General features: G+C 40.6%; 1 protein-coding gene across 4 annotated transcripts in view; it reads left to right on the forward strand.

Moving 5' to 3' along the window:
- The window catches only part of LOC141802757 (triple functional domain protein), a 93026-nt gene that overhangs the window by 35058 nt on the left and 42066 nt on the right, over window positions 1-15902 (forward strand). For all 4 annotated transcript variants that reach the window (XM_074686477.1, XM_074686476.1, XM_074686474.1 and 1 more), the window contains exons 3-5: window positions 7357-7431; window positions 10755-10869; window positions 12565-12757. In XM_074686477.1, the coding sequence (XP_074542578.1) occupies window positions 7357-7431; window positions 10755-10869; window positions 12565-12757 (383 nt within the window). The remainder of the gene's footprint in view (window positions 1-7356; window positions 7432-10754; window positions 10870-12564; window positions 12758-15902) is intronic.

Below are 15902 nucleotides of genomic sequence, written 5' to 3' on the forward strand. Positions count from 1 at the left end.
CTCAGAGTGAGAAAAAGAGGGATGTTAAAGAGGGTGCAGTATATCTGATGGTTTTACACACACACAGACACACAGACACACAGACACACACACACACACACACACACACACACACACACACACACACACACACACACACACACACACACACACACACACACCATTTTGCCCACATTTGTTTTATTCTGTGGACTTTGACCAGCCTGATGCTCGATGGCTGCCAGCCAATCAGACTGTGAGCTTCTGTCAAAACTGTTCAAAGTTCAGGCTAATCCATTTGAGCGTAAACATGTTTCCTTGACTAAAGATGTCTGAGGAATAATTACAGCAATTCATATGAAGAAATATCCTTTTCATCTTAAAGGCATCACTATGTCTAATGTTTTCAAATACATATCTCCTGCAAGGAGTTCTGGCTGAGACCTCCTGTGGCAACAGAAATATAGTTAGATTTTAAAGATTTAATTACAAACTGAAGTGTTAATTTTAAGAAAACAAAACAAACAACATTGTAATACAAATCATATTTAATAGAATTCATTATCAGGCACTTAATTCTGTGAATATTGCAGACTTAATGCTGTTCCATTGTTGTTAAAGTCATGTAAATGGCTTCACCAAATACTAACATGGCATGACTTGCTATGTAGATCAAGGTCTGCCTGACAGACTTCTGTTTACATGTTTTCATGTTTTTTTTAAGCATCTGCACTTCATGAACAGACATTACCCTCTTTCTGCTGCTCTGTTATCATGATTTTCACTAGTATCCTGTCCCCCCTATTCATGACTGTGCTGCCTCCTCTTTTTAGGGTAAATCTCAACAGTTGTTACTTTTCAATTTTTGTTTTTGTTCTTTTAGGGTAATGTCCTTCCTCAAATTTATTCTCTAAAAAACAAATAAGTCCCTTGCATAGTGGCACAGTTATTCTGGAGGAAATTTCAACTTCATGTGGTGTAGCATCTCTAGTTTTGCATTCAACTGCCATGACTTTAGCTAATAGACATGGTTTTGATGTTTTGATATGAATAATACACAAAATACATCCCCCACTACCCCATTTGAGAAAGTCGATGCATGTTAAAAAGCCTAAATAAGACTGCCCTTAGATCCCTAAATACTTAACAGTGACCTTGACAAACAAAACAAAAACTAATCCAACCTAGCCAAACAGAATCTTTCGGTGACTTGATGATAAATTGGTTTGCTAAGTATGCCTAACATTAGCAGAGCTAGCACCACCAGCCTTCAGCCCTTCTTGCAGATTAACGTCCACATGCCAGCTCTTGTTAAACAGTGTAGGCTGTGCGGCGTTAACCAGACACAGCCTTATTTAATTTCCATAACTAGATCAAAATACTTCCAAACCTCACCATGCAATGAGATGGTAATGGTCATCTGAGCCTGTGGAGCAGAGCATCTTAGCATAATGTCATTCCCCATTAACTTGAGCTACAGCGTTAGCTAGTTGCTGGTCGCTGTGCTCCTTCTTGCTGCAACAAATGGCTGGCATCCAAAACGGCCACAGCAATTTTAATGCCAGCTAGGGTGACAACATTTCACCATTAAGTTAAATTAACTTTTAAACCCCCCGTAAAAACAATCAAAACAAGTGGTAAGATGTGTTTCATATTGGGGTTGGCAAATTAAACAGTTATTGTTACTGGTGATGTGAACTATTCACTTGCCATTTTTTCATTCTCTGTGTACATTTCATAAGCAAGGATTTATGAAAATAAACCGTCCAGTGATAAATAATTAAACCAGCAGTTAGTAACGGCCTGATTTGACTCCCCTCTCTTCCCTAGAGAGTGAAATGTGGTGTGTGAGACAGTCCCAGAAATAAAGGCAATAAAAGAACCTCCTGTCTGAATCAACCCTCTGTCATGCATCTTCTTTTAAGAACTACTCGCTTACTGTCTTCAGGAGCACAGTGGGAAATGTAGTTGATCACGTTAATTTGTATTTTGTGGCACCCTGAGGGAAGTCGGGAGACAAATGAGAGGAGGATAGAGGAGTAAAAATAGAGACGGGTCCTGATTCTCATCCATCTCCTCCGGTGGTGAGGAGAAATTAGCATCCTCATTAGCATACAGTCATAAATACGACCACATGCTGGGATCAGAGAACAATACACTACAAGTGTGTGTGTGCGTGCGCATCATCACCATAATAATAGCACATATTCTGCGCTCCCCTTTACTCATTATGTAATATGTGGTAACTGTGTGTGAGTGTGTGTATTTCACTTGCTGGGAAGAAAAGAAGTGAGCAGGTTGTTCTGGCTGATTGAACAGACTGCACAGGATCCCAACATTAAGCTGAAGGGTCTTATCTCACCTTTGTTTCACAGCTGCTTATTAAAGGAACCATTAGTTTAACTCCAAAGTTAGATTTTAATTTTTTCATTTCTGCTGTTGAAAACAATCTACAGCAGTTTGAGCTCTGTCCATAGAAACAAATACCTTTGTCTCTGTAGCTCAGCTCTTATTGCTCAAGATGAACTGATGAATTTTAATGATAGTAAAACGAGGCAAACGGGTTCACATGAAGCAGCACTTTGAGTCTGTGACATTTCCTCTCCCATTTATTCTCTTCCATCAGTTCTTAAACGCTCCTGTATTAAATAAAACATTCAGTTGATGGTTCACTTCAATTTTGTAGATTTCACAGCAATTGCTGGCATTTTTATTGGGCTTTTCACCTCCTCTCCTTTTCCAAAGCTTTGTTCTATCTCTTATTTTGCTGTGAATACCAGTCAGAATAAAATATACTACAGCCATGTGAAAAATCACATTTTGTGACTTTAATTTACTTTACTTTTATTGATTTATTTGACAGGGACCATGTACAAATACATTAATCTTTCAATAGAAAAGATGCTTTGTACCAGATTTAGCAAATGCTAATTTCCATCTGCAGTCCCTGGGCAGGTTCACAACAATCACAATGCAATTACATAACACAGTACACCGCAAAAACTGAAATCTTAGCAACCATATACTTCTTATATTTTGTAAAAATGGTACTTTTAGACTCAATGTGAGCAGTTTTCACCTTATAAGTCCAGATTAATGTTTTTTTAAGGATATTGAAATAATACAATAATTTCTGAATGGTTTGTTGGGAGAAAAAAATTGCCAGTGGGGTAAAAAAAAAATTATATCAAGTTTCTTCAAATAAGAATAATGTCTTATTAAAATAAACAAAACAATTTGTCTTACCTTTTCATTTTAGGTTTTTTTTTTTTTAAAGCAATTCAGGCATTTTTTTAACGTTTTGTTAGAAGACATTTTCTGGACTTGTTGGTTAAATGTGGCTCATATTAAGTCTAATAAGACATTTTTTACTAAAAAATAAGCGATAAACACTTTCTTCCATTTCCGTTTTTGCAGGGTAAGTTGACTCATTTTTTATAGAGTTCATACTGTTGTTTCTTTTTAATGTGCATCATATATCAGTCAATACCAATCTTGTTACTGAGGTTGAGTATTAAAACTCCTTGGGGTGACAAGTCACAGGTGAGCCAAACTTTGGAGCCATCAGCAATCATCTTGAACCACAGTCAGTGAGTCAAAAAAATGTCAAAGCAAACTGTCTTTGAGAACTAACGCCAACACGTTAACTATTCTGGTGAAGTTAATACTCAAATACTTGAAGCAGAGATACACAGTGATTTCTGGTTTTGATAAAAGCCCCTGGATAAGCACCTGTGGGTCTCAGCTCATTACACTGGGGCTTTAGATGAGATTCAATACGCTAATATAGTAAAATAGCTTAATTGTTCCATCATGAAACTAATACATCTTTTTGGGGGATACCTACTTGCACTTTGTGGGTTTAAAGTCAGAAAGAGTAACATGACTCAGATTTGTCTAAAATAAACAAGTAAGCCTTGTCAGGTCTTGTTGGGGAAAAAGAGGAAAACCTTCTAAACAGCTTTTCTTAAACAGACTCCAAGCTGATTGTTTGTGATGCAGGAAAGAGGGCAACCTAAAACTTGACTGGCTTTTGTGACACAGCACCAGACAGATTAGTAATTGAAACAAGGATTTTTAGCTGCAGTATGCATGCAGATATCTATTTCTAGAGATGAACAAGAGTCTTCTTCAGGTTTCTGTGGATGAGAGTTGGTGATGTCATTTAGTGACTTGTTTTTCACCATCCTTCCGAGAGTCAAAGATGGTTGGCCTGTTTTTTTCTGCATACACCGAAGCCTGTTTGTTGTGATTTGTCAATAGTACCACTCCAACTATAAATGTACATCAACCAGAAAAAAGAACATCTCCTGTCTCTACGCTCCTGAGTAAAGATTCTACTTTCATATGAGGAATCAGTAAATAGAGGTTACAAGTGGCACATTTTCAGAGACAGGCAGGATGATAAAAAGATCTGTTCTCACAAAAGCTCGAGCTGTGCTCTGCCTGAAGGACACTTTTTCCATTTATCCACCTGTGTGTGTTGAGGTTAAGATGTGAGTTTAATCACTTCTGGGAAATGTGTGTCGATACAGGAGTTGTTTGAACAGGTTTTCACTTAGTGAATATCCCCTGACAGCCATTCATTCACTTCTGGCAGGATATTAGCCGCACAGCAGGGGAATATTTGGCACAATCGCACCCATGAGATACAGCTTGACATTTATAGGCTGTCAATTTATAGTTAAGATTATTGCTATGGGGCTCTTCAAGTGCATGAATTCTCTCACCAGCCATCCAGAATTTCATCCATTTATTCCAGACAAACCAGCATATAAAACACATCAGCCCTTGTGCAGTGACAGAAACATTTAAGAAAATAACCACAGTTATTAGCACACTGGCATAAGGTAATGTTAAAGTAATCAAGTCACTTCTGTGTGACTCATCCCTGAATATGAGCAAGCAGTAGCAGACAGTGATTTAAAGGAAAATGAGAGTAGTTGATTTAAGGTCGTCAAACTGAGTTTAAGTGGATGAAGAAACTGTTTACATTTTTTTTACTCAACAAACAGCTCGTTGGTCTTTTAGTAGTGCCATTCAGAAAATAACTCCTGACTGATTTGATTCATTGAAGGTGGAACAAAATTCTTAAAGCCAAGTTATCTCAATTTCTAAAATGTAAACATGCAGTGAGTCAGTGGGTGTGGCTCTGTGTAGTTAAACAGAACTGTAAAAATGAGGTGAAGGTGATTAGACCATGCTTTGGAACATGGACGTGGTCTCTGGGACGTCACCGGTTTGTTCTTGATGCAGTGAAATGAAGCCAATCCACAGATGCAGCCATGTTGGATATAGAATAGAATAGAACTTTATTGTCATTGTAACAAGTAAAAAAAAATTGAAGTCACAGCAGCAATGAAGAAAACACAAGTAAGAAAGTGTGTAGAAAGTGCATAAAGGTCCATAAGAAAATAGATGCGGACAGCTTGTCCATCATTGTTCAGTTCAGCCAGCCTCCACCTCCACAGGGTCCAGGGATGAGCTTTTTCAGTCATGCTCCATCTCTGTCTACTGGATCCTGTCTGCTCACAGGAGGTGAAGCTCTTCCAATGTGGCGCTGGTGTCTGATGTTAGCTCCGTTAGCCATGTCTGTGAATAGCATGATGCTACTCTGCCCTCTGGTATTCCCTCTGTTGCTGGGTTATCACAGCTAGCTCATCCATCTTATTGGAGATAGATCTTATGTTCCCAATAACGATGGATGGAAGGACAGGTCCATGTCGTCACTTCTTAGCTCACACCTGAGAACCAACACGTCGTCCTCACCTCTTTCTCTTCACCTTGTGGGAAGACATCAGGCCTTACACCAGTTAGCATTGACATGCTACAGGCTGCTAACATCTGAGTTCACATGTTCACACAAACACAGGAGAAAAGTAGGAAAAATATCACTGAAGCCACAAAAGTTTGGTGTCCCTGACCAACAAATGAGTCATACAAAGTAATGATCCACTCCAAATACAAAGATTACGAAAAAATGTCAAAAAACGGACAAGGAAAAGAGAGCTGCTGCAAAAGGCAGCCATAGCCAACAGAGCGGCTATAGTAACCTCGGATATGACTAGTGCTGCACGATTTGGGGAAAAGGTGCGATTTGCGATTAGGTGGACAATATTGCAATTGTGTTTGCGATTTAATAAAAAAAGTTGTGTCATGATGAGTCTACAGACTTGCTTGGTTATCATGGAGAAAAATCTGAATTGCATGTGCTGATATTGCGATTGGGATTGCGATATCCTCTTTTGCGATTACGTAATTGCATGTGCTGACATTGCAATTGCAATAATCGTGCAGCCCTAGATATGACGCAGGCTTTGAGCATCCTTTTGGGGCCCCTGGCGGTCATGTGAGCTGAGCTGTGTCTCTGGTTGGAAAATCAAACAGTCCTAATAAATTTAACCCCCCCCCCCCCCCCCTTGTACAATGTGTGGCGCTAAATCGGCGTTTCAGAGCCAAAACGTTTTTTGAACCAGGCTGTAAATATGCTTTTTAATGCTGTAAACGTTTGTTTTCTTGGCTGGGTATGCACGTGACTTCTGGTCATTCTGCAGCCAGCCTCAAGTGGATCCTTGATAAACAGCAAGTTTTAGAACTTCTGCATAGGCTTCATTTTTCTAAAAACTGATGTGTCCCCTTGTTTTCCTCTTTCAATTACAGGGTCTGTGCTCCAGTAGGTCTGTCAGCTATGAAACTGTGTTGCTATAAGGAGGTGGTGGTGGAGAAGGTGAATCCTCTGGACACTGATGACCCAGTGTTGTCTCCTGAATCTGTTTTAATGGCAGCATCCTTCAGAACATCATCATTTCCTTCATCTTTTTTTTGTGTGTAGTAATCAGCTCGTGTCGGGCTGCTGAATCACACATGCTTATTGTTATCACTCCAATTGTTTATTATCAAACTGACATTTCTTATTTTCTCCAGTGAAAAGCTGCCGTATGATATAAAAACTCACCAGCTATGTGATGCTTTAACTAGAGCTGATGAAAACTGAAGTAGCCTGTGGCATTTAATGTTGCTTTACCCTGTTTCACCTCTGCTACAGTGAGAGCTACAACAGCTCTTTGTTTCTCCTTAACTTCCCCTCGGTTTGGCCTCTCCGCTACTGTTTCTCCAATCACAGCTGTTCTGCTTCCTCTTGGCGTGTGTCTGTGTATTTTTTATGTATCTATGTGACTTACTGTTTCCTTATGATGTAATTAATCCAAAGAGCATCAGCCTCTGTAAAATGTCAACATTACAAGGTAACAAAGTCTGTTCTGGATAATCTGTCCTCAAGAGTAAAAGGAAAACAGGCCAATCATGAGGAAGAGAATCTAGAGACATACTTGGAGTTTTTTTTGTCAATTAGTCACCTGTTCCTTTTTTTCCTCACAGGTTTCAGGAGGAATGAGGAGATGAGAGCGATGGAAGTTCTTCCCATCCTTAAAGAAAAAGTTGCCTTTTTATCAGGTAAGATGATGTGTGTGGTAAACAAAGCTAATGACACAGGAAATAGAAACCTTACTTTACAATATACATGGCAAGTATTTTGCACACAGCTTTTCTATTGCAAACACTCTTACAAACATGCACGAGCCACCCGGCTGTGAAGTCATGGGGTCAGAATGAAGCCCTCATTCAACCCTTCACTCTTTTCCACTTTCATTCATGGACCACACATCAAACACACAGAATTAACTGCTTCAGTCAGTAGCAGCAGAAGCACAGAAAAGGAGAAACTGCAGTTTATCTGTTCCTTTCAAGGAAAGTACAGACATTTCTGTACACACAGACACTGAGTTGGCACACTAACTCAACAGTCCTGCAAGAAAAACTCACAGGGGGGGCCAAGCTGGAGATGAGGAGTGCCAAGAACATCCAGCAGGATTATTTGTAAACCACAGAGAACATTATTAAGCTCATGCAAAAGTGTGTGTGTGTGTCTGTTAAAAAGTACATTTTATCATCATTTGTCCATGCGCATCTACATGCAGATAAAAAAAAAATGCTTATCCAGTAGATGTCAGCAGAATCAAGTAGATTAACAAATTAAATGTATGTTAATTAGTGTGTGCGTGTGTATGTTCTAGTGTGTGTTGTTTGTGTACTCCCTTTTGGTCTCCTTGTGTGTGCAGCGAAGGTCAAAAGCTGTAACACACTGATGAGGACCATGACTCAGACAAACCCACTAAAACTCTCGGAGAGGGAGAGAAAGGGGGAGGGAGGGAGAGGGAGAGAAGAAGGCAGGGCAACGTTGCCATGGAGATGACTTACTCTCTGCTACTGCATCCCATAGTAGTTGCTTGCAGAGTCACTGGCTTTGAAATAAAGAAGAGAGAGATAGAGGACGGGCTGATGGTGAAAAGGAGGGTAAGCGAGCTAAGCCTATTACCCTGAATCTGGCCCCTTAATAAATCGGCCATATTTGGCCTCTCTCATGTTCGCCTGTTTGCCACGTGATGGTTTGATTTTCTGCTCTGAGCAGCCGGGCTGGGCCCACAGGCACACAGCAGCCCGACTGAACTTACTAATTTGAGTGCTGAGCGCGTTCAGCCTGTGTTTACAGCCAGCACGTGAGAAGAGCAGCTCACTGCTTCCTCAACATGTCAGGAGCTAAAGCAAAAATCAGTCCTTGTTTAAATGTGAGATATTCATAATTATAAGACAAAATTCAGCCTCATCATTTCACAACCACAGCAAATGTTCCTCAACTAGTAATTAAAATGACGAGATAATAAAGGTTGGACTCAAGATCCAAGGCTTGTGGAGGCAGAAATTCTGTAAACAAAAACAACAGAGTAAATCTGCAGGCTGAAGAAATAAGGGAGAAAACAGAGCACCTGTTATTTTTTAATTGGATGTCTTTAGAAAATGTGCACAAGTTTAATGTGATATTTTTTTTATCATTGTTAAAAAAAATACTGGGGTCATTGCCTCTGATCCAGATTATTGTTCAGACAGATTTATATAAAGGACGTACAGAACAGCTTGTGGGATCTGCTTCACGAGCCAAATTGCTATTGGACAGTTGCTAGCTTCAACTGCAGGGGCGATCATTCATCATCGCCCCTGCAGCAGACTAGGGCTATACGACATTCTATTCTATATCTCTATTCAAACTGAATTCACATTTTTATTCTCAAATTTGTCACAAATTAAGCAAGAATAAAGAAAAAAGAAATTCCTACAAAAAAAATTCTGTGCATGAATGAAAGCAAATAACTGTTGACAATCCAAAAATAGTATGCCTCACCTTTTTTAATTTATTTATTTTAAAAACTGTATATCTAACAATTCATGGACAACAAATAATAATTATATTTTAAAATTAAATGGATCATTTTGATTAGAGAGCTTGCTCAAACTGGTGGATTAACCATTACAGACAAAAAAAAATGTTTGGGTAATCTATATATTTTTAACGTAGGTAGGCAAACGCCTGACACTGGGTGGTGGTCTAATAAATCTATTAAGCGCTGTGAATAAGAAGCAGTTATCCAGAGTCAATGCATCTTTGTGAGTCAAATTAATATTCAAACATACAACCACATTGTTAATGATTTAAGTTTTATGTTCAGCGGGTTTGGAAACCAAAAGACATCAGTACCTCACACAACTTGTCACCGTGTGAGCTGCAGGTGCAGACAATAGGCAAAAGCTCGTCCTATAACCGACGGTTTTGGTGGCAGTAGTCTCTGTAGTTTTTTTCTCCATGTGTACAACAGATATGTCTGCAGTATGGCTCCGCTCCTGTACGTGTTGACTGCCTTTGTCAACTTACACGGGTTACGTGTTAAGCCAGGCAAGCCGTGTAACTGACAGACAGCTGGAGTCGCGAGACCGAGGAGTTCCCGCTCTTTCGACTCCATCGAGAAGTCGTTTTTTAATTCATGTTGGGCTGTAAAACCCCAAACCTGTTGAATCCTGGTCTAGCTCCACTCAACATGGCCGTTTGTCGTCGTAGTCAAGCTAAATGTGGTCAAATTTCGACATGGTTTGTTTTATCCTGGAAGTCACTGGTATTTTTAGGTAGTTTCCGTGTCCAGCTTCCCGTCCCGCTCGATCTTCCCCTGGCTGAATTTAGGCGTCTGTAAGACCCTCAAACATAGGATGGCTGCATATTGCCTGCTACCTACCGGACTAGCCTCGCAGCCGAACAAAAGGTAGCGGTATGCAATGTAAAATTGACGGATTGACTTGAATGGAAACCTATCTGATGCGGTGTTGCTTAGCAAACAGCCTAAAGACGCTACACTGCCAGTGCCTGATGGGGTGACATTTGCATTAACTCTTTGATTTCAGTTCCTAAATAATCAAGCGTTTGGTGAGCCTTACCTATCCCTAACAGCTCTTAATGTCCAAAAAAGGAACAACTTCTATATCAGTTTGGAACGATTGTGTTTTTCATCTTTTAGTGATGATGCTTCTTAAATCCTCCTGTTCTGCTGGTGTCCGCCTCGTATTATTAGATGGCAGATGATAACTCATATCATTTGTTGCCAGGTTGTTTGATTTAGCAGCTTAGCATCTCATATTTAGCCAGCCAATCACTCATCTTCTGGATTAGCCTACTTGTTACTCAGATGAATAAGGCAGCGGTATCCTTTTTGTGGGTAAAGTGACATATTGTCTCAAGGGTCATTTCTATTAACTTGATTTCATATGCTGATTTAAAAAAAATCATGCTTGATCTTGGTTGAAAGGTTGAAAGCAGGGTCTTTATATTTAATCTGACTCTTCCTTGCTTTCTTCTGACTCTGTGTGTATGTGTGTTCATGTATGCTTTGCCGCAGGTGGGAGAGACAGACGTGGAGGTCCGGTGTTAACGTTTCCATCACGCAGCAACCATGATAGAATACGAACAGATGACCTCAGGAAATTGATTGCCTACCTCGCTGGAATCCCCAGGTTTTACATTCTTTTCATCTGTTCTGCGTTGGATTGTGTGTGTGTGTGTGTGTGTGTGTGCGTGTGTGTGTGTGTGTGTGGTGGGGGTGGAGAGAGGACACCATCTCTTTAGGCATGTGTCATTTATCTACAGGGAAGGAGAAGCAATGACAGAAAATGAAGCCAACACCCGTAGCAAGTGGACGAGGCTCTGTAGGACACGTGAGGGAGCAGAGATGAGCATGTGAGGGGGTGAGGGAGGAATGGAGAGAGAAATAATTCAAGACCAGTTTGCTTGCCGCAGCTTCTTTGCTGCCAAAAACCAGTCCGAGTGACATGGTAAGATGCTGAGGCAGAGAGGGAAAGCCTGGGCTAAGAGAGGGATGTATAACAGCAAACAAATGAAGGGAGGAGGAAAGGATCGACAGAGAGCAAAAGCAGTGCAAAGAGGGAGGGGGGGGGATTAAAACCGACAGAGGAGGAGAGCGCATGTGTGAGGAGGTGTGTGTGAGTGAGGGAGCAAGCAAGTGTGCGTGTGTGAAAGCAAAACAAAGTGTCGCAGTAGCTCAGGCAGTGCAGCAGCAGCAGTGGTTAGTGTGGACGAGTAGCTCCTCGCCTCGCAGGTAACACATTGTTCCGGTCCAGGTCTCTGTTTACTTCTCTGCCTCTTTAATCTCGCGCATGTCTCATCCCTCCATCTGTCCTAATCCATCCATCCTGTCACCGTCTACAGTCCTCTACATTTCACTCACAACCTCATCTCAGTGTGGTTTAAAATCTTCACTACCTTCACTTTTAGTTATATCAGTAAACATTTACACATTTTCAACCTCATGTGGCATTGACAACATCACTGTCATCACGTCCTTTTGAACATCTTTGTAACCCTGTTTGAATTTGTGGCCAGAGGTGTTCTATTTTTGGAGAGGCAACATCTGCAGGCAGCTGCTGGCTTTCCACTGACAGCCTGTCATGGAGGGAGAGAGGGTATTTGTAAAAATGATGAAGGTTTATAGAGATGCATGAACACATGCAAACATTTGCAATGCAGTCTAATAGATGGCAAACTAGACGGGATGAAAACTAAATGTACAAAACCATCAGGAGGAAAAGAAGCAGTCCAGGGTTGTGATTTAAGTAGTTGTAAGAAGTGTAAGAAACACAGCAGATTCTAAAAGACTAATTCATGTGGTTATTTTTGTGATATCTTATGTAATTCTAGCAGATTTAGTGCCAGGTGTGTGCAGCAGATGTAGTTTATTCTGTGTGTATGGTTATGTGCTAATGTCGGCCCCACAGGGAGATCATGCTGCTGATGCACAAATGTGTGCATAAAAATTGAAATACAAATCAGCACATTTGTGACTCATTCGTCACAGGTTTCTGTGTGGGTGTGTGTGTGTGTGAGTGTGGGTGGTTGGGGGTGATGTGTTTGTGCGTAGGCTGCTCACTGTATAGAAACTGCGTCATCATACTGTTTGTTTTCATTCTCTTCATTTTTTTTCTCCTTTTCAATCTCTGCGTTCTCTTCTCCAATCATTATTCTCTTCTCCCCTCATCCCTCTCTCATCCTTTCCCACGCCTGTCATCTGTCTCCTCTCCTCTCTCTCTGGATTATGCTCTCTTCAATCCCACTTTGCCCCTCCCTCCCTCGCATCTTCCCTCCCTCCTCTCTTTTCAATTCCTCCCACTCCCACCGACCTCCATCCATCGCAGCGAGGAGGTGTGTAAACATGGCTTCACGGTCATCGTTGATATGCGCGGCTCCAAATGGGATAGCATCAAGCCTCTGCTGAAGATCCTGCAGGAGTCGTTTCCATCCTGCATCCACGTCGCCCTCATCATCAAACCAGACAACTTCTGGCAGAAACAGAGGACCAATTTTGGCAGCTCAAAGTTTGAGTTTGAGGTAGGAAATAAGAAACATTCAGACTCTTTGTTAATCGTAAAAGTTGCTGATTATTTGAATTTTCATGCTTTTATCTGAAAAGTTGATCACGTTAAGTTTTAACCTGCTGAAAATCTGGAGCAGCATCTGCTTTATGATTTAAAACAAACTGATACACATTTCTGCAGCTAGACACATAATGATGGTTTATTATCAAATCTGTCAAAGCTGATTTGATTACGAGAGAAGATTTACACCAACTGCTGTAGTTCAGATGTTAGGCCTAAAGACAGAGCCACATGACACTCGGATAATTACGTGCTTAAGCTCAGTGAAGGATACAGTTTTCACATTTTTGGCACCCTTTTAAAAACTGTGATGCAAAGAAATGAAGAGCCTCAGTTTTATGTATGCTGTATGAAAGCATTGAGCTAAAAATGTTGAACAAAAGTCAACCTGATTCCCCCTAATTTGCTGTCAGCTGAGTTGTGATCACGACCGCAGCAGCCAGCTGAGCTGCTCATTGTCAGCACATTTCATTATTTTCCTCCCTACTGTTTTGGATGCGTACATCTCCAGCCAGCTGTCTCGCAGAGAAAATAAAAAAATCAAATTCAACCTCTAAAACAAGCACACAGCTTATCACAAGCATGATTGTTTGCAGCGCCGACTGTAATGTGTTGGAGCAATTTATCACAGTTTATTTACTGATAAATCCACCAAAAATGATTCAGTTTATGCCTGAATTTATCTCATTTCTAATTTTTTGCTCCAGTGTATTCTTACGAGTGGTTGCAAAGCTGAAAAAATAGGGCTGCAGGAATTAATCAGTGATGTTTTTTTTCTCTGTTGAGGTTGTAAAGATGCTGTTGCGTGATTAGAAGTCTGTCGAGTAAATGCCCTCTAATGAGGACTGGATCTCTTTCCACCCTCTGTTTGATCCCTCGTTAAAGAACGCTGCACACTGTGATAATGATGAGCTGCTGGCTCGTAGTGAGGAGACATGCATTGATACAAACCCATCCCCTGTAAAACCCCACATGGGCTGTAAAGGGTGGATCTGAAGCAATTGAGTGGAAGTTGCTCTGATTGCTCACATGGCTGTACGCACACAGTTTCGCTGTAGTCCGATGACACCGTATTGATTCTTTGAGAGGAGGATGGACGGGTGCCACAGGGCAGGTTATGATTTCTCACAACTGTGCCATGCGGGTGGTCATTGGATACACGGCATGCGTACCAGCTTTGATGTCAGACTGCTGAACCGCAAATTGGAAATTAATCGTGATGTTTTGTGTAGAATTTACTGTCTGCATGGATACATCTTCTTTTTACAGCATTATGTGTGAGCACACACGTTATTGACTGTTGCAGAAGCAGGCGTGTGTGCACAAATGATTTTCTCTGCTGTTGGTAAAGAAAAAGGGAACAGATGCAGGATGTTTCAGAACATCCTCTCTCCTCTCTTTGGATTGATTGGATCGAGATGGAAAGAAAAGAAGCAGCTCGCCGAAGAGCAGAGAGCCGGCTGCAACCTTGACTCTTACTGTTGATGAATTGTTTGGTTCTGCTCTGGGTGTAAACTGAACCCAACAACCCTGACTGGACTCCCCCTCTCCTCTTTCAGGAGAACGAATCAATTAACTTTAGCAACAACAGCAAACATAGCACTAACAGTCCTCTCCCCTGTCAAGGGCCACTGTGCTTTTTTACCCAAGGACAACAGTTTGTTTCTGCATTGTTTGGCCTACACAGCTCTCAAGCTATCCTTCCGTCTCCATCCATCTCTGGCCATGTGTGTGGGGGTGTTGTGCGGAGGTGGCTTAGCAGAAACATAGAGGCACTGAGACCAAGCAGGGAGACATCTCCTTACTGTTTTCTCTGAAATTGATATTTTAATGTGGAGATGTTATAGATTTAATTCCGCTGGTCTGAAGAGTGAACAATACCAGAGATGGCCAAAAGGAACCTCAGGAGGGATGTTTATGTGTTTGAGTCTTGCATGAGGTGAAATCATTTGTGAGAGTGTGCAACAGTGTTTTCACTGTGGTAAAACAGATACAGTAATGATAATTATAATAGTTACTGTAATCATAATAATATTAAACTTGTTTAAGGCCACGTCCACACTTAGCCGGGTATTTGGGAAACCACATATATTTTTTGTATGTTTAGGGCTGTTGTCCACACAAAACTGCAATTTTTACATCACTAAAAAATTATGTTTTCTGAAAACTCCAGCCAAAGTGAAGATTTTGTGAAAAATTCAGTTTCGTGTAGACCCCGGGAAACAGAGTTTTTGGTTTCTCAAACGTCACAGCTGAACGACAGGTGTTCTTTCTGATTGGCTGGCACAGGTTTTACTTTGAAAAAACACTGCCCATTACAAGTCACATTCGCTTGCAGATTTGCCCGCTGCATGTGGACCAAAGTATTTCTAAAAACAAATGGGGGTGTGTTCGTTTTCTGAAAATACCTGGCTACATGTGGACAAGGCCTTGTAAAGATAAGATCCACTTTATCCATCCTGAAGGATATTGTGTTGCCAGCACACAAAATACAAGAGTTAATGAAGGTAAAGTACGACAGTACAAACTGCAAGTTTATACAAAATACAAGAGCAAGTGTCTAATTAAACAATTTGAAAGTGTCAGAGTGGAAATTTGATATGCAAAGTGTCCTCATCAAAATGCAGAAAAAAAGTGCCCAAGACAGGATAAATTAATTAGAGTGAACAGACAAGTGAAATGTTGGATATTGATGAAGTTACACATGAATAAACTATTTCATTTAACTATTGCATTAGTTAAACTATTGCACTTATTAAAAACACTGAATAAGTAAACTGTTGAACAAGAGTGAACTTAAACTAGATAGATAGAAGATATTGCGCACAGCATTGCACTATTAATTGATATTGCAGTAGGAAGCGCGTTTCAAGAACTGAAAAACACTGAACATGATTTAAAATTAAGAGAATAAAAAAGAAAAATTAAACAACATGACTAGGCATAGACTAATAATGGGCTTGGCCGATTATCGGCACCAATGCAGCTTCGTCTCTCTCTCTCTGCAGCCACTAGTCTGTCTCCACTCCCAGTACCATCTGAATGGTTACATGCACAGCTTTTTTTTTGGAAAACTTTACTTAATGTAGATATATATG

This window comes from Halichoeres trimaculatus, unplaced genomic scaffold (genome assembly GCF_033239565.1).
Source record: "Halichoeres trimaculatus isolate MK-OKI-2021-1 unplaced genomic scaffold, fHalTri1.1 fHalTri1_scaffold_14, whole genome shotgun sequence".
NCBI lineage: Eukaryota > Metazoa > Chordata > Actinopteri > Labriformes > Labridae > Halichoeres > Halichoeres trimaculatus.